Source organism: Leucopleurus acutus (genome assembly GCF_964270905.1).
Source record: "Leucopleurus acutus genome assembly, chromosome: 16".
NCBI classification, from domain to species: Eukaryota; Metazoa; Chordata; class Mammalia; order Artiodactyla; family Delphinidae; genus Leucopleurus; species Leucopleurus acutus.
Genome location: NC_139158.1, coordinates 16,338,343 through 16,355,751, shown reverse-complemented (window position 1 = coordinate 16,355,751; position 17,409 = coordinate 16,338,343). Strand labels below are relative to the sequence as shown.

The window sequence follows — 17,409 nt, the reverse complement described above, 5'->3', positions numbered from 1 at the left end:
GTCCCCTCCCCCTCCCGCCGCAGCGGCGGCAGCAGCTGGTCTCGGTGTAAACAAGTCGCGGAGGCTGCGAACCCGGGCCGGGGTGGGGGGGACGGCGCCCACCAGGAGCGCCCCCCACTCGCAGGCCAGGCCACCCCGGCGGACTGGACCCCCGCGCGCCCAGGCGAGGTGAGGCCCGCAAAGTCAGGGTTGCGCGTCGCCCCGCGCCCCCGCGGCGAGCACTGCCCCCTTCACCCCCCGCCCGGCGCCCGCCCCTCGTCCCCGCGCCCCAGGTGAGCCCCAGGGTCTCAGGTAAGGCTCCGCGATGCAGGTAAGATCCCCTCGGCATAAACAAGGCCTCAGCGCCCCCAGGTAAGAGCCCGTCTCCTCCCAGGTGACCCTCCACCTTCACTGAGGCCTCCTGCCTTCTCCAGGAGGGTGAGGCATCCTCTCCCCAGGTGAACTCCCTGTGCCTCAAGTGAAGTCGTCCCCACCTCCGGCAGTTCAGCTGAGGTCTTAAGGACCATACAATTCCTAACCCCCTCCATGTTCCCCCTAAACGGAGAACTGACAGCTCATCCACTCTAGAGCCCCTTCCTCCAGCTTCAGTTGCCAGGTCAGCGGGGGTGAGGCTGAAAGTAGGTGGGTGACTCATCTTGGGCTCCTCCTAGCCTCAGTTTCCCCATTGATGCAACTTGAGCACTCCTCAGTGAGTCAAAACTCAGATAGCTCTGGCCCCTGGAGAGGCTGCTGGCTCTGGGGAGAGGAGAAAGCAGCCAAGTGTGACAGAGAGAGTCCCCGTGGTCCAGGGCATGCCTGCATGTGTGTGGCCCGGGTCCTGACAGCCCACTCCCTCCGCTGCAGGCACTGGGCTCCCTCTGCTCCCCGTGGGCCGCTCCCCGCGTGGGGCCACTGCCCCCGGCCCCCGCCATGGTGCGGATTTCAAAGCCCAAGACGTTTCAGGCCTACTTGGATGATTGTCACCGGAGGTATAGCTGTGCCCACTGCCGTGCTCACCTGGCCAACCACGACGACCTCATCTCCAAGGTAACCAGGTCACAGCTGGGGCTGGACTGGGAGGCTAGAGGGGCTGCCTGGCAGCTCCCCATCAAGATCCCTGACATCCTCTCCTTTGTCCCTCCCACCCTTTAGTCCTTCCAGGGTAGTCAGGGGCGTGCCTACCTCTTCAACTCTGTGTGAGTATTCAATCTCCCTTTCTTTCCCTGACCTCTGTTGTGACTTGTGACCCCTGGCATCATACTGAGACTCTCAGAGTCCCCTGGTTTGGGCAGGAAGCTTTGATCGCCTTTCTTTTGGATGCTAAGGACAGACACAGTAGGATACAAGCTAGAGGCGGGCTTTGTGATGGTGGGGACCCTCCCTGGGACTGCCCCCGTGTCCCCACAGGGTGAACGTGGGCTGCGGGCCAGCCGAGGAGCGGGTGCTGCTGACAGGCCTCCATGCTGTTGCTGACATCCACTGCGAAAACTGCAAGACCACTTTGGGCTGGAAATATGTGAGTCAGTGACCTCAGACCCCAGGGTAGCCTTTGACCTGACCTCATATCACTTCCTCCTCACAGCAGTCATCTGGTAGTCTTTCAGGGTGTATAGGCCTAGTTCACCCAAGTCAAACTGTCTTTTCATCCCCAGACCATGTTCTCTTCTCTCACATTCTGCAAGGGCTTTTAGAATTTTTCTCTTAACTCATCCTTCTCCTCACAGGCACAAACATTCCCATTTTAGAGATGAGGATATATAATGAGAATTACCATTTATTGAATGCTTATGTGCCAGGCACTGTTATGTACTTGGCATATCTTATCTCATTCACTCATTACAGCAATCCTGTAGGTAGTCTCTTATTATCTCCACTTTACAGAAGAAGAAAGGAAGGCCCAGAGATGTTAGGTAACTTCCCCAAGGTCACACAGCTGGTAAGTAACAGAATAGGGACCAGAATCCTCGTTTTGTCTTTTTTCTTTAACTCCAAACCGTTGACCCCCAGCTTCTGTTGCCATTCAGAGGATCAGAGAAGTTGCCCAAGACCCCACAGCAACATGGAGCTTGGGTCCATGAGCCTCCTTTTCCACTGCCCTCATTGCCACTGCTGTCGTTCAGGGTCTGATTTCACCACCCTGAGCATCATTTCCTTATCTGGCAGTGGAGGATAAAGCCACCACCTGGCACCCAAAATTGTTACGGGGATCAGATTAGATGCAGCAAAAGAAGATGCTCTTGGGAAACTGCAAGTGACAGGAATCCTCAGGCATCTCTTGGAGCTGTGGTGCCTCTGTGAGGTGGATGCCCCAGGCAGAGACAGAACCGTGACCTGAGTTCACCCCTGGCCCTGCCACAGATTTGCTTTGTGTCCCTGGACAGGTGGTTTGGCCTCTCTGGACCTCAGTAAAATAAAGAAGTAGCCTGATCCAGAGATCAAAAACTCAAGTGCTTGCAGGGCCAAGCAGATGCTGTGGATCTGCAAAAGGGGCAACATAGATCTGGAGAGGGGGTCAGTCTGGCAAACAGGAATGAGCATGGCCTGCCCCGTATTTTACTGTTTGAAAGTTATTTTTATTAAACTCTCTTGGCCAAACAAAACACATGTATAGGCCAAAATTGGCCCTCAGGCTACCAGTTTGTAATCCCTAGATCTTTTATTTATCTATTATTATTTTTAAAATTGATTAATTTTTGGCTGCATTGGGTCTTCGTTGCTGTGCATGGGCTTTTCTCTAGTTGCGGCGAGGGCGGGCTAATCTTTGTTGCAGTGCGTGGGCTTCTCATTGCGGTGGCTTCACTTGTTGCGGAGCAAGGGCTCTAGGCTCGCGGGCTCTAGAGCGCAGGCTCAGTAGTTGTGGCACACGGGCTTAGTTGCTCCGTGGCATGTGGGATCTTCCTGGACCAGAGCTCGAACCCGTGTCCCCTGCATTGGCGGGCGGATTCTTAACCACTGTGCCACCAGGGAAGTCCATCCCTGGATCTTTTAGAACCTTCCATATCCTCTCTGTTGGAGCCAACATTAGTACTTAAAAAGTACCTAGGATTCAGAGAGTTCTGTCTGTCCCCTATTAGTGAGAAACCTGGCCCTGCCATTTACCGGCTTTATGTCTGTGGGCAGGTGGCTTGGTTTCTCTGGTTGACAGTTTCTTGATATGTAAAATGAGGCCAATCATATCCACTCCCCAACCCCTATTCCTTTTGGTAAGGCCCTAGCTCCAGGGATGACAGCCTCTCCCCTCCTTTCAGGAACAGGCCTTCGAGAGCAGCCAGAAGTACAAAGAGGGGAAGTACATCATTGAACTCAACCACATGATCAAAGACAATGGCTGGGACTGACCCCTGCTCCTGATGCATGTGGCTCCAGCCCTGTCTGGCCGCCAGGGGGCGCCACTGGCTTCCTTTCACCCGAACGGAGCTCTGGACCATCAGGGCCTCTGCAGAGGAAGGATCCAGCTCCTGTACATATATTTTATTGCATGCACTGTGACCTTGGGGGGAGATCAGAAGGTGGACAAGGTGGACGACACCCCCGCACCTCCCTGCGATCTGGCTGGCTTGGATCTCATTTTTAACCCCTTCCTGCCCCGCCTGCCCTATAGATATGGCCTGTGTGCTTCTCTCTTGGCCCCAGTGCACCATCAGCCCTGTGAAATTCTCCTCCCACCGGGCACCTCTTACCCCACACGTGTCTGCTCCCCTTGTTCTGTAGCGTTTGTACATAATAAAACCATGGAGTGGAGACAGCCCCAGGCTCACGTGGAATCCGGGAAGGGGGGGACTTAAATGCAGATGCCTGCCTCTATAGACCTGTTCCCTTTTGAGTCCCGGAAACATGGGGTGGTAGGCACGGCGGTCAAAGCTGGGAGCCTTCGCTCCTGGGGCTCAGCTACCTTCTCTAGCACCGGGGGCGGATCTCACTGCAGGTGGAGATTCCCGCGCCCACTCTAGCTCGCTAGGCCTTGACCTCAGCTGATCTGCATCTTCTCAGCCTAAACGTTTTGACGCCGCCTAGGGGCAGCTCTCCTGAGAGGCAACTGCTCCGCGGGTTTCACCGCCCCGCCTCGTCCCAACTACAACTTCCAGCGGCCCCAGCGGCACCTGCCTGTTTCCTTCGCGCCAAACCTCGGCCCTGGGCCTGCTGGGAAGTGTAGTTCCGAGGGTTCCCCAACGCGGGACCTTCTGGGAAACCCGGGCGTCAGCGGTCAGAGATCGTCGAGCTGTCGGCGTCTCTAAACTTTTGAGACTTGGCCGAGGCTGGAGGTTTTTCAGACTGGGAACTGGGAAGGACTCCAGAGTTCAGGCCTCGTCTGCGGACTCCTCGAGGTCCCCGGTGCCCCGCATTAACAACAAGCTCTGGTCGCGTCCCTCAAGCCCTGCTCCTTCCCTCCAGTCATGCTTCGTCCCTCCAAGTCTCATCCTCCAAGTGAAGGGGGGGGTCACCTGCCAGAAAAGTCTGGGGCGCCAGGGGCTGCCCCAGGACTCCAGGCTCCATCCCAGGGTCCAGGCCCCGCCCCTCAGTAGCTTATCCCTAGCCGGGGCTCCCCCCGTGGGAACGGGGACCAGCTGGCCGGAAGCGCCAAACTGCGTCCCTGTCGAGCCCCGGGGATCAATCAGGCCGAGGAGTTAATTATGTAATGAGGGGGCAGGGGGTCGGGGCTAATGAAGCCTAGGGGGGAGGGGAGGGTACCCAGGTATCCGGCCCGCTCTCGGACCCCTTCCAGGCCCCAGGGGTCTCCACCCCAGCCTAACTCCAGGGCCCCAAAGAGGGGAGGGGCTGTGATCCTGGGTCTGGAAGGGGCTGAGCTGTGAGCTATAAAGGGGGCATCTCTCAGCACTGGGGCACTCTAGGCAGCGTGACCTGAGGCCAGACAGGACTACTCCATGTACCATCCACGAGAGTTGTACCCCTCCCTGGGGACCGGCTACCGCCTAGGGGCCCCCCAGCCCGGAGCAGATTCCAGCTTCCCGCCTGCCCTGGCAGAGGGCTACCGCTACCCCGGTGAGCAGTGGGAGCAGCTCCTGGGTAGGAACTGGGGTGGAGGCTGTGGCCCTCGGCTGGCTCATTCTCCTCCCATCTCCAGATCTGGACGCTCCCAAACTGGATTGCTTCCTCTCCGGGATTGAGGCTGCTCCCCGAACTCTGGCCGCTCCCCCACCTCTACCCCCGCTGCCCCCAACCCTGGGCACTGAGGCGCCCCCTCCAGCCCCAGAGAGCCTTCATCCACTCCCCGGAGTCAGCCTGAGCCTGGATAACCGGGAGTTGTGGAAAGAGTTCAACTCCGTGGGAACAGAGATGATCATCACCAAAGCTGGGAGGTGAGGGGTCTGGGCCAGGGTCCGAAGACCCAGTGTGTTCCTGGTGGGGGTCTCTTGGGAAAGGCAGAGTCCCCGGTGATGGGGCTACGTGTGGGGATTCCTAGGGAGGCTAGAGCTCTGCCTGAGTTCAGAGTGTGACTGTGGCCTGGGTCAGGGGTTCTTCTGTGGCTGGACCAGGGGTCATTCTGTGGCAAGTGTCAAGGGTCAGTCTGTGGAGTCTGTGGCTGGTTTGGGGACTAACCTATGGCAAGGGTCCTAGGTCAGTCTGGGCTGGGGGCAGAAGGTCGGGCTGGGTTATGAGTTAGTATGTGGCCTAGATCAGGGGTCAGTCTGTGCCTAGAGTCAGCATTCAGACTATGACTGGGGTCAAGGGCCAGCCACTGACCAGCATCAGGGAAGTCTGGCCAGGATCAGGGGTCACCTTGGAGGCAAGGATATGGTCAGTGTGCAGTCTTTATCTAGGCCAGGAGCTCAGGCACTAGCGTGGTGAGTCCCCTTTTTATTTTCTCTGAAGCAAGTTTGTCCAGCAGCTGTAGATTCTGGTGCTGGAGATCAAGTGAGGAGACCAGGGTGGGGAGCAGAAGGCTCCTGGCAAGATTTCCAGAAGAAAAGTGTGTCACTCCTCCTTCTGCAAATGGAGTTTGAGGGGCCAGGGGTCAGGAGTCCGGACTCTGCTCCTAACCTGCTGTGTGACTCTGGTCAGATCACCTGACCCCGTTGGTCCTGTTTCTCGTCTGTAGAATGGGATGAGACAAGCTTATAGCTCTAAGATCCTGCCCTCTAAGTTCTGATTCCGCATCCCTCGATTTTCTGTGACAACTGCGTGAGCCAGTGGCTATGCCTTCTTGCGAGTGCTGTGCCCACCGCCGGCCACTGAGTAGCTCCAGGCCTCTCCCGTCCCTTCCCCTGTGCAGGCGCATGTTCCCTGCTTGCCGAGTATCAGTCACTGGCCTGGACCCCGAGGCCCGCTACCTGTTTCTTCTGGATGTGGTTCCAGTGGACGGGGCTCGCTACCGCTGGCAGGGCCGGCGCTGGGAGCCCAGCGGCAAGGCAGAGCCCCGCCTGCCTGACCGCGTTTACATTCATCCTGACTCTCCTGCCACCGGTGCCCACTGGATGCGGCAGCCTGTGTCTTTCCATCGTGTCAAGCTCACCAACAGCACACTGGACCCCCATGGCCACGTGAGGCCCAGGCTGGGACCCCCGGATAAGGGTTGGGGGTGGGACCAGGGTAGGGGGTCACGCCTGTTTCTTCCCTCCCAGCTGATCTTGCACTCCATGCATAAGTATCAGCCCCGCATACACCTGGTGCGGGCCGCCCAGCTTTGCAGCCAACACTGGGGGGGCGTTGCCTCCTTCCGCTTCCCCGAGACCATGTTCATCTCCGTGACAGCCTACCAGAACCCACGGGTGAGTGACCCTGCTTGAGGGGGTGGCCGTGCCCTGCCCAGGCTGTGGGAGTTTTGACTCTGGATGTGCACCCCCAGATCACACAACTGAAGATCGCAGCCAACCCCTTTGCCAAGGGCTTCCGGGAGAATGGCAGAAACTGTAAGAGGTGGGCATCATTCATTCATTCATTCACTCGTTCATTCATCAAATGTTTATTAATCGTCCACTGTGTGCCAGGCACTGTGCTGGATGCCAGGAACACAATGTAAGTAAAAGCATGTATTCACTCACTGATTTGACAAATACTTATTTAGCACCAGCTTATGTGCCAGGCACAGTTCTAGGCAGTGAGGATACAACAGTGAACAAACCAAAGCCCCTGCCCTCATGGAACTGGTGATACTCTAGTGGGCGGAGTAGACAAGAGAAATAAATATATAATATGTTAGGGGTAAGTTCTAAGGAGAAAAGAAAGCAAGCGAGGATCAGAAGGAATGGAGAGAGGTATTTATTAGATAAGAGGCCTGGAAATGCCTCACTAAGCAGACATTTGAGAAAAGACTCGGAGGAAGTATGGGAGGGAGCCAGGTGGATATCTGGGAACATGCCAGGGCCCTGAGGTGGGAGCATGCCTGCGGTATGGCGGGTGTGGAGTGAGAGAGGTGATGGGTAGCCAGGTTATGGTGGGCTGTAAAGGTTTCATTCGTTAGCACACTGGCTTCTAACTAACCCCTTCAGAGCTGGCCCTTGCCCTCAAGACACTTAGAGTCAGGCAGAAGAGATAGATATTCATTCAAGGATCACCCTAACTAATGTAACAGTATCACTCTCGACAAAGGTTATCAGGGAGGGCGTGTGGTGCTGTGGGAAGTCAGGAGGCCTCCTTTGAGGAAGTTATGCTTGAACTGAGACAAGAAGGAGGAGTAAAGCAGGTGAAGAGGGGACAGACGGGGATTCCAGAGTGTGGCTGAAAGGCAGCTGGTGGAGATGGGCAGAGTGAACAAGGTGGCATGAGCTGGGATCAGACCATGCCCTGGCCTTGTTGCTTGGGAAGAAGTCTCCACGGATTCTAAATGCAATAGGAAACCATTAGAAAGTTGTTAAGTGGAGAATAAATCCCAGCTCTGCTATTTCCTAGTCATTTAATTCTCTGGCTTCCATTTCTTCTTCTGTAAAATGGGTATAAAGTGGCACCTACCTGATAGGGTCCCTGGGTGAAATGCCTGGCACCTGGTAAGTGCTCTTATTACCATCATGACCATCACCATTATCATCATCATCATCATCATCATCATCAATCATCATCATCATCATCATCATCATCATCATCACTGTTCCCCAGGGAGCGAGACGCCCGTGTGAAGAGGAAACTGCGGGGCCCAGAGCCAGTAGCCACAGCGACCTATGGGAGTGGAGGTGAGTGTAGGCCCAGTGGTGATGGGGCCAGGCCTGAGATGCTGATCCTCCTTAGCCCACACTGTCCCTTCTGTCTCCCCAGATGCACCGGGTGGTCCCTGTGATTCCACCCTGGGCGGGGACGCTTGTGAGTCAGATCCAGAGCAGGCCCCAGCGCCCGGGGAAGCTGCCCCGGCCCCAGCTCCTCCCTGTGGTGGCCCCAGTGCTGAGGCCTACCTTCTGCACCCTGCAGCTTTCCACGGGGCCCCTGGTCACCTTCCGACCAGGTGAGTGGGACAAGGGCACAGGGCTGGGCTCTTCCAGGCTGGGGATCCCTCTCCCCTGTTCTGATTCCTCTCTGCACTTCAGGAACCCCAGCTTCCCTGAGGCTCCAGACTCTGGGCGCCCAGCCCCCTACTCAGCTGCCTTCCTGGAGCTGCAGCCCGGGCCACCAGGCTCAGGATACCCAGCAGCAGCACCCCCAGCGTCCTTTGCCTCGCACTTCCTCCAAGGGAGCCCCTTCCCTCTGCCCTACCCTGGGCCTGGGGCTTACCTGGATGTGGGCTCCAAACCAATGTACTGAGCCTTTGCTAAGCCCCTCTGCCTCCCTCCCCATCTTCCATCACAAACCTCCAGTTCCCCTCCCCCAGGCCTGTTGCCCCCTCACTTCCACTGGCCCCATCCCCCACGCCAAATGGCTGCCTCGGGCCTCCCCCACCCCACTTCACACTTTGATTTCACTCCTACCCCCCTCTGGCTTCAAAGCTCTGGCTAAGCCGCTGGGAGTCCAGCTGGGGCCAGCTTCCCCTTCCCGGCTCTCACCTCAGTGTGAATGGAGGGAGGCTCTGCCGGGCCAAATGGGACCTGGGACCAGCACTCCCACCTCCCAGCCTCACCCTTGGGCCCGGCAAGTTCTACCCCCTCGCCCCAGTGCAAGCCATGCCGGTCTCTTCTCAGGACTAGAGTATCTTTTGTTAATAAAACTCGGAAGACATCAGTGTTCTGGAAACATTGGGCTAATGGTGTTCGGCCCAGAGTGGGGCTGTGTGAGCACAGGTTCTGTGAGGAGACCCAGGCCCCAGTCTAGACTTGTCATTTCCAGCTGCTTGACCTTGTGTGTGTAAATCAACACTCTGGGCCTGTTTCCTCTTCAGGAAAACGGGGGAATCAGTGTCTTGACACTCAGTGTTCTGAGAATTAAATAGGGCTGCCTGAGAACCCGCCCCTCTAACTAGCACTCAGGAAGCCCTCGGGAGCAGTCACTGTCACTGGATGGGGACCAGGAGGCTCTGGGCAAGTTGACGCCTGAGCCGCACCTTGCTGGCAGGACTGGGGTTCCAGGGCAGTCAATGTCCTGACGTCTACCAGGCTGCGCTGGCACCACTGCTCATCCCCAATCAATTCCGACACAAACCCAAAGACCATTTTTCTTCTTTTATTAGATTTTTTCCTTTTTTTTTTTCTTCTCAAAATTTTTATCTAAAAACAAACAAAAAAAAAGAAAAAAAGAGAAAAACAAAATTATTGGAAACTTCACGGTTCAAGTGGGGAGACACGGGAGGAGGAACATGGAGCCAAGGCTCCAAGCCTCTCCAGAAAAGTCCTCACCCGCGAAGTGCCCTCTTTTGGGGGGACAGCATAGCCGGGGACAGCCCCCCAGCCTTCGTCTGAAGAGGGCAGAGTCACAGTGGTCCAGGGGCCAGAGGGGCTGGAGGGGGCAGGGGCCAGAGGGGTCACAGGAAGTAGTCAGCCACGGGCTTTTTGGAGGGGATGCCCCGTGTCTCTTGGGGAGCGGCCTCAAAGATGATGAAATCTTTCTGGAGATGCTCGTCCAGCTCCAAGATGGCTGCCACATTCCCACAGCTGGAAGTCGGAGGGCAGCAGTGTTAAAGGAGCGGGTCGGGTCAGCCTAGATCCCCACCTCAACCTCCCAGCCCAGGCAGCTCACCGGTAGCAGTAGTTGGGTGCCGACCACACAGTGAGTACAGTCTCGTTGAAGTGCCACTTGTAACCTTCCATCACCAGTTGGTGGGCGCGGCAGATCATGTCAATGTCGTTGGCTGCATTGAACTGGGCCACCACGTCACTGCCAAATAGGTAGCCAGCCCCACGGGGGCTCACGCCCCAGCCTGTTGTGTCTGAGGCAGATGAGGGTAGGGATGCCGAGAGGGTGTCTTCAGGGCATCAGTGGCTATCCGCGGCCCTTTGCAGGAGAGTGCCCTGTCCCTCCCCCAGTTAGGCCTGTGCAGCAGGAGCACAGGGCCCGAATGCGTTGAGGGAGCCTGGGGGCAGGACAGCAAATGCTGAAGCAGATAAGCTCCAAAGAAGAAAGAATTTCCTGATAGTTGAGCCACCTCACCATCAGGGTGACCATGTAATTTACTGTCCAAACAGGTACACACAAGAGCGAAAGGAGGTGCTGACAGTAACCACACCAGGACAGCACCTGTGGCCCCGGGCTGCCCAGCCGGCGGGGAGGTAGTAACAGGGCAGCGAGGGAGTGGAGGCTGCTGTTACAGCACAAGAGCCCTAGACAGGGATGAGGAGGCTTGGCTTTCATCCCGGCTCTGCTCCATACTAGCTGAGGGGGCCCACAAAGTGAGGGGTCCTCAGGGGGCTACCATTCTGGGAGTCTGACCTCTGCAGAAGCCCCTTCACATTCAGGGAGCCGATGATTTTGTCCTCAACAAGCCCCTGAGCAATGACATACATCCCCACCAATCCCCCAGCTCAAAGCACCCAGCTCCCCATGTTCTCCTCCTCCTCAAGGGTGCCAGCCAGTTGGCCGTCAAGCACGGACGCCAGAGAGGACCAGCCCCGCTCTGCTCTGCCCCAAACTCACCGGCTCGGGCTGTCCCTTCAAGGCACCTGCTTTAACCACAGGACCCCCTCAGTCACCCACTAAACTAAGAGTAGAGCTCCTGCCCTCACCTTCAGGGTCGGACCAGAGCAGGTCACACATGGGCCCGTCATGAGGCACCTCTTGCTTTCGGTCAATTGTCCGGATCTGGTCCAGTGTCTGGATGGAGGGGGAAAGGCCCCCGTGCACACAGAAGATCTACAGGGGAGAGCGAGACAGGTGGGAAGGGAGGCTGAGGCCCAGCGCCTCTTCCATCTCTCCCATCCCCGGGAGCTGTGTGGCGGGCCTACCTTGCCATCGATGATGGCCGACAGGCTGAGGTAGTCAAAGATCTCAGTGCAGTAGCGCCACACGGTCACCGAGCCGTACTTGCGCAGACACTCGTCATAAAAGCCGTAGACCTGGGTGATCTGACGGCTTTCGTGGTTGCCCCGGATCAGGGTGATGCGGTCAGGATAGCGAACCTGGAGGTAGGCACCATGCCAGGCCTGGGGTCGAGGCTCTGTCTCGTGCTCCTAGATGTCCTCACATCTGCCAGCCCCGCTCCATCCTCATCACTACTGCCGTGGCCCAGATTCATGTCACCTCTGCCTGAACTGTGTTACATCCATCTCAGACACTCCCAGTCCCTCCTCCAGAGGATGCAAAGCTGAATCCTCTCCCACCTCCTGCCCCCCTCACATCAACTACAAACCTAATGGCCCCTCCTTCATCCACCAGGTACAGACCAAGCCCTTAGCGAGACACTCAGAGCACTCTGTCATCTGGTCCCTTACAGCCTCTCTCCCGCAATGGATAATGCACCCAGCTGAACTCAACTCCATGCCACTTTCTGAACTGGATGAGCCTCTATTTCCTCCCCTACAATGCCGTCCCTCTGACCTCATCCTCCAGGGGCCCAATCAGATGTCCCCAAGTCAAGGAAAGCTTCTCTGACCACCCAAGCAGAATGTGTCCGTCACCAGCAGCACAGCTCAAGAGTTGGGGGTGGATGGGCAGGAGATGAGGGTGGAAAGGATGCAGACAGGTCAGGCCTGAGGTGGCCCAGGTCTGGGGTCCAGAAGTCGGGGGGTCCCACCTTAAGTGCCAGCAGCAGGAGGAACGTTTCGACGCTGTAGAAACCACGATCCACAAAGTCCCCCATGAAGAGGTAGTTAGTCTCAGGGACGTCGCCTCCCACCTGGGGAGGGAGGAAGAAGGTTCTGCTTGGTCCTAAACTGTCCCCGACCCACTGTGGTGGCCCATTTCCAGTCAAGTTGAGGCCCTTCTTTCACAATGGGCCCACCTGACTAGGGGCCTTTGGCCTCCACTCCACTCACCAAACTCGAAAGTTTCCACTCTCAGTTAAAGGGGTCTTCCAGTCATCCCCCAGGTCACCTTTCCCATTGTTTCCCCAGACTCACTCTGAACAGCTCCTTGAGGTCATAGAATTGTCCATGGATGTCACCGCATACCTGGAAGTGAGAAAGCAGGTCGGAACTCAACAGTCCGAAAGCCTCTGCTACCAGGGGCTGTCCTTCAAAACACCCACTGCTTGAGAAGATCCTTATCTCTCTCGGCTAAGCCTCTGCTTCTCAGGGCCAAGAATCTACTCTCCTACTCCAATCCCCTGCATCCCGCACTGAGTGCCAACTATTCTGGGGGCAAGAGCTAGAGCCAATTCTTTCCAGCTAGACCTGCAGCTCCCAGAGGACCTGGCCCCCTCCTCTCCCTACTCCCCACCAGGCACCCAGAATAAAGTCACTAATAACACACAGGAACACATGGAGTCATCACTCACCAAACTGAGTTCTTCTGCCCTGGTCAAGAGCATCCCTCCAACGACTCCAAAGACCCTGCCCATAACAGCCAATTCTTCTAGCAAAGCTCCCCTGAAGATGGGGCTCTCAGGGATGAGGGGTAGACCTCAGAGCCCACAAGATTAACGGGAATGACCACGTGCCTAAAAGACCAAGCCAGGCTGTGGAGGGACAGCGGGTACTCACTGTGACTGGCGAGTCCACCCTCTGCACGTTGCTCTCCTCCACCAAGATCTCTCTGGAGACAGGAGAAGACCAGGGTCACCAAAGCCGAGCCAGCCCAACCCTATTCCTGACCTTTTCTGCGGGGTAGGGGAGGATATGAGGCTGTCCTTGAACCTCTAGGGGGCAGGTCGGAGGTGTGCAATTTCCCCAGGATAGCCTGACCACAGCCCCACTGCTCGAGACCCTTCTGTGTGTGGCTCCCTGCTGCCAACAGGCCAAAGCCCAAGCTCTCGTTCAGCCTTTGCAAGGAGTCTGGGACTTTCCCGACCTTGACCCTCCATGCTGCTCCCTTTCACACAGCCAGCACTTACTCCCAGAAAACAGATGTCCTCCTCCTCCTCTCCACAGGGCCCTCTGCTCAGAGACCGTGCCCTTGGCTGAGCTCTTACAGCCCTTCTCTCCCCACCACAGGGGCCTCCTCCCGGACTGTCCCAAGTCATAGGGGTGGTGCCCTGGGCAGGCCGGCCGTCGGAGGCACCTTCAAAGTGATACGCTGTTGATGCTTTTCTATTATTTATTTAGAGGAAGTGAGGACTTTGTCCTCCCTTTCTCCTTGCAGTGCAGTCCACTTCTACCTGAGTGAGCTTGACATGAAATTGCTTTGTCCATTACAGACACCTAACAGTAAGTAGTGCCGTGTTTCTAGATTTTGTCCTTGATGATCACAGCAGCCGTGAACACTTCAGTTCATACCACGTGCCAGGACGGTAGTAAGAGCTCTGCACAGATGATGCGGGTAATCAAACCACCACCCTCGAAGGCAGGCACTGTGATGATTCCTATGGCTCAGATGAAGAAAGCGGCCAGTCACACAGGCAGAAACTGAACCAAGGCAGCCTGCTCCAGAGTGCGGCCCTTACCAAGCTAGTCTGACGTGGGAGGCACTTGCTCAGCCCTCTCTCTCTGCCAGTCCCCTCCCACAAGACCAGGAGTTCCCTGGGCTTAGGGTGCTCTGTACGACTAAGGTGGCTCCAGGGAGGTGTGCCTCAGTTTCCAGGAGTGGCAGGAGGCGCTGGCGGTGGCCCAAGGGGCCAAACAGCAGCAAGGCTCTCCCACCTGTACTGCATCTTGCGCCAAACATCCGCCACGTGACTGCTTATAATGACCTTTCCAACTGACTCGGGAGGTTCTTTCCATCCTCATCTGACAAAGGAACTGAGGCTTTAGAGAAAAAAGGGGCAGAATCGAGGTCACAAAGCTGGAGAGTGGCTGAATGGGAACCTCGGGGACCCAATTTCCTGAGACTTTATACCAGCCCCTTCCACAGACTCTGGGTTGCAACCTACCTCAGTGCCAGCAAGGCCTCAGCACAGCGTGGGAACCAGGCCCCAGCTCTGTCACCTGCAGCACACCACCAGCCCTCTCACGGCTCACACCTGCTCACCTTCACTTCCACAATGAACACTGCCGACCAAAGCGCCAGACCCTGACCCTGGATATGAAGAATCTCATGCAGGCTCCGTAAGGATTTCAAAGACTTGGAGATGTAGAGTGACTTGACCAGGGTCACACTGTTTATAGGTGACAAGGCCATACTTCCTACCGAAGACCACCCCCGATTCAAAACCCTCGGCCGTTCTAACGTGCTGATGTTTTTCACAAGAGCAAATTCAGCTCCCAGGCCTCTGTAGTTCCAAGGTTTTGAGCCTCCATACCCTCTGAGCAAGCAAAAGCTCCTGACACGACCAGCCTCAGCCTGGGCCCCTGGTGGGTCCTCAGGAGGCCATGGCCAGGTGCTAGAGTTGGTCCTCCTCCAGATTGGGCCTGGGATTACAATGGCCACCTCAGGCCTGAGCCTAATACCTCCAAGCTCCATCTTAGGAGCTGGGCAGGACCCTTCCACCCCTCAGTAGCCCCCTGCTGCCTCTCACAGAGTCTAAATGTCTGTCTGCCTGGCTGTCAGTGAGCGTGGAGTATGGCCAAAGACCTGGATCCAAAACCAGGCTCCCCGCCGATCAGCTGTGAGACCAGGGGCAAGACATTATCTTCTCTGAGGCTCAGTGTCCTCTCTGTGAAAAACTCACCCCATGCCCTGCCTATTCCACAGGACTGCAAAGAGCAATGAAGACTGAATACATGACGAGCCACAGATGAGCATTTAAAAGCAGGCCCTGCCTGTTCACCAAATCCATGCAGGACCTGTCCGGCTGTTACAGGTTTGTGTGGGGCAAAGCCAAGCAAAGAGCCCGACGGCCACTTTCTCTCTGGGTGGCCTTGGTCAAATCACTAGGCTTCAAGGAGTCACAGCTTCCTGTTCTGTAAAATGGGCCTAATAATTCCAACCTCACAGGATGGCTGTGGGAAGGAGATGGATACAAGTTCTTTGCCAGTACAAGGCCAGGCTGAGTGGGCCTGTCGTTCCACCAATGTGGGGTGGTTCTGCTGGCACTTTCCCCACAATTCTCCAGCATGGTGGAAGCCATAGAAAGTTCCTCAGGAGGCAGGTAACTGGTCTCCTCACCGCTGCCCACACATCTCAGGGCTCCACTCCTATTCTCACCCTGCTAGGAATGCCCTTCCTCACTGGGCCTGCCCCCATCAGCCATCCAAATTATTTTCACCTTTCAAGGCCACCTTCTCTTATAATCCTTCTCTAATAACTTCTGTCCATATCAGCATTGCCCTCTTCCTACAAAATAATTTCAGTAACACCCAACGTTTGTCCAGCACTTACATTTTACCAAAGCCTATGCTAAGCACATCCCAAGCACCAACCATCTTATTAAGTACTATTATCCCCACATGAAGAAACAGAGTCTCAGAGACCTCAACATCACCAACACAGCGAGGAAGCTGGCAGAGCTGATTCCAACCTAGTGCCATCATATTCCAAAACCTGGTTCTTCATCACTACGTCACCCTACTTGCCACAGAACTGAGTTGGGCCTCCCTCCACACCTTGCTTAATTCTACTCTGGCTTATTGGCTACTATTTCCTAGGCTCCCACAATGAATATGAGAGTGATCCAACTCCACTGTCTTGCATTATGGCCCGAAAAGGGACAGGACATGGAGAACTGGCTTCATGATCCATCCCTTAATTGCTGAATATGAGAGTCCTCACCTGTAAGATGGGATCAATTCCATCCACCTTTTAGGGTTGTTATTGGAATTAAAAGAACACTGTAAACCACAGAGTCTTTAGCTTTTCTGCCTTGAACTCCTGTTCTTGCTGACACTCCCTTTTATCATCTTATTCTTCGAGGTCTATCCCAAAGTTCCTCCAAGAAACGTTCTCTGTTCCCCCCTAGACAGACAGGGTTGTTTCCCTGAGCTTCCTAAGTACTTTCTGTAACTAACTCCACTGAAAACACATCATCTAATACTTCAAGTGACTTCATCCAGGTCTGTCTTCCCCCAACAGGCTGGCTGCTCCTCGAGGGAAGAGGCCCTATTCCGCTCCTCTCCAGGAAAGCTTCCAGGAGGAGCCAGGCCCAAAGTTCTCAGCTGGATTTGCCCGAGGCCGGAACCCCAGGCCTCTCTTCCTCGGAGCCACAGGACTCACCTAGCCTTAGCGCACAGGGCCTTAACTTCGCTCTCCTTGATGAGCTCGCAGCGCCGCAGCTGCTCGATCTGCCGGTCCAGGTCGCTGATCTCCGCCATGGCCCACCCCCCGGCGCGGGTCAGAGCCGGGGCCGCCGCCCCCTCCGCACCGCACAGGGGTCTCCTGGGAAAGGCGAAGACAAGCCCGCGGATCAGAGTGTCCCTAGGGGGCGCCGGGTCGGGGTCGGGGGCAACTCGATTCTGGAGCTGGCCCGGCCTCCCCACTCCCGCCTCTCCTCACATCGGCTCCCGGGCCCCCAGCGTCCCAAAGGCCGGGCAGCACCCCCGCTAACTCCCGTCGAGCCCAAAGGGCCCGCGCGGGGGACGGTGGCCTAGAGGAGTCTCAGACTATTACCGCCGCGGCAACTCCGGCTCCGGCTCCCGGGGGTCCCTGTCTTCCCCCTTCCCTCCGCTTTGGGCCGCCGCCACCACCGCTTCCACTTCCGGCCCCGCCGCGGAAGCAGAGGAAGACTAGTTCCGCCGCGTGCCGGACGTGGCGTCATACACACACTCCCCCTCCCACGCCGCGCCCTTACCCCACCCCCTCAAGCCTGGGAATGGAAATGAGCCCAAGGAACCGGATGTCGGCAACAAGCGGACGGAAGTGATTGTGGGCTAAGCCGATTGGCGCTGCGAGGGATGTTGGGGAACCTCAGTCCTGTCCTCCCATCTCAGTGAGGGAAACTGGAGCTGAGCCGGGACTCCACCCTGTAACTTTAAGTTACACGTTTTTGTTTACCTGTTTTAGCTGGCCTCCCCCATTACAATCCCTGAGGGATGGAACTTTGCCCTGTTAACACTTGCAGCCCCAGTGCTTACTTTGAACAAGACCTGGAACAGTTGGCATACAGAAGTATTCGTTCAATGGTGAAGGAATTCCAGTCCGGATCTCTTTTTC

The 17,409-nt window shown here is 56.4% G+C and overlaps 3 protein-coding genes across 5 annotated transcripts; 2 read left to right on the top strand and 1 right to left on the bottom strand.

Moving 5' to 3' along the window:
- The first annotated feature begins 21 nt into the window (after positions 1 to 21).
- Positions 22 to 3,715, top strand: YPEL3 (yippee like 3). The gene is made up of 5 exons (XM_082857600.1): positions 22 to 168; positions 844 to 1,026; positions 1,132 to 1,175; positions 1,387 to 1,495; positions 3,228 to 3,715. Exons 2-5 carry the CDS (start codon positions 910 to 912, stop codon positions 3,315 to 3,317), a joined length of 360 nt encoding a protein of 119 aa, XP_082713726.1. The 5' UTR covers positions 22 to 168; positions 844 to 909; the 3' UTR covers positions 3,318 to 3,715.
- A 900-nt stretch (positions 3,716 to 4,615) lies between these two features.
- TBX6 (T-box transcription factor 6) lies at positions 4,616 to 8,667 on the top strand (the record flags this gene model as incomplete). Its single annotated transcript, XM_082856939.1, has 8 exons — positions 4,616 to 4,980; positions 5,063 to 5,297; positions 6,212 to 6,479; positions 6,561 to 6,707; positions 6,785 to 6,855; positions 8,032 to 8,105; positions 8,188 to 8,371; positions 8,454 to 8,667. Exons 1-8 carry the CDS (start codon positions 4,863 to 4,865, stop codon positions 8,665 to 8,667), a joined length of 1,311 nt encoding a protein of 436 aa, XP_082713065.1. The 5' UTR covers positions 4,616 to 4,862.
- PPP4C (protein phosphatase 4 catalytic subunit) lies at positions 7,952 to 16,953 on the bottom strand. Of its 3 annotated transcripts, XR_014326808.1 has the most exons (11): positions 16,867 to 16,953; positions 16,474 to 16,635; positions 12,930 to 12,981; positions 12,348 to 12,398; positions 12,023 to 12,124; positions 11,235 to 11,408; positions 11,016 to 11,142; positions 10,033 to 10,222; positions 9,693 to 9,947; positions 9,401 to 9,563; positions 7,952 to 8,091 (listed from the first exon to the last, which is right to left on the bottom strand). XR_014326808.1 is itself a non-coding variant. In XM_082856940.1 (9 exons), exons 2-9 carry the CDS (start codon positions 16,569 to 16,571, stop codon positions 9,818 to 9,820), a joined length of 924 nt encoding a protein of 307 aa, XP_082713066.1. In that variant the 5' UTR covers positions 16,572 to 16,635; positions 16,867 to 16,953; the 3' UTR covers positions 9,589 to 9,817. The 3 variants fall into 3 exon arrangements, 1 of the variants encoding a protein (XP_082713066.1); XR_014326809.1 differs by lacking the exon at positions 9,693 to 9,947; XM_082856940.1 differs by lacking the exons at positions 7,952 to 8,091; positions 9,401 to 9,563 and having other exon boundaries at positions 9,589 to 9,947.
- Positions 16,954 to 17,409: the final 456 nt, after the last annotated feature.

What these genes read in the sequence shown, in the direction of transcription:
- YPEL3 (XM_082857600.1), top strand. Translation starts at nt 910, where the DNA reads ATGGTGCGGATTTCAAAGCCCAAGACGTTTCAGGCCTACTTGGATGAT. An exon ending in GCCTACCTCTTCAACTCTGT is followed by an intron (nt 1,176 to 1,386) that starts GTGAGTATTCAA and finishes GTGTCCCCACAG; the next exon opens with GGTGAACGTGGGCTGCGGGC. An exon ending in CCACTTTGGGCTGGAAATAT is followed by an intron (nt 1,496 to 3,227) that starts GTGAGTCAGTGA and finishes CCCTCCTTTCAG; the next exon opens with GAACAGGCCTTCGAGAGCAG.
- PPP4C (XM_082856940.1), bottom strand. Translation starts at nt 16,571, where the DNA reads ATGGCGGAGATCAGCGACCTGGACCGGCAGATCGAGCAGCTGCGGCGC. An exon ending in GCCCTGTGCGCTAAGGCTAG is followed by an intron (nt 12,982 to 16,473) that starts GTGAGTCCTGTG and finishes TCCTGTCTCCAG; the next exon opens with AGAGATCTTGGTGGAGGAGA. An exon ending in GCACCCAACTACTGCTACCG is followed by an intron (nt 9,948 to 10,032) that starts GTGAGCTGCCTG and finishes TCCGACTTCCAG; the next exon opens with CTGTGGGAATGTGGCAGCCA.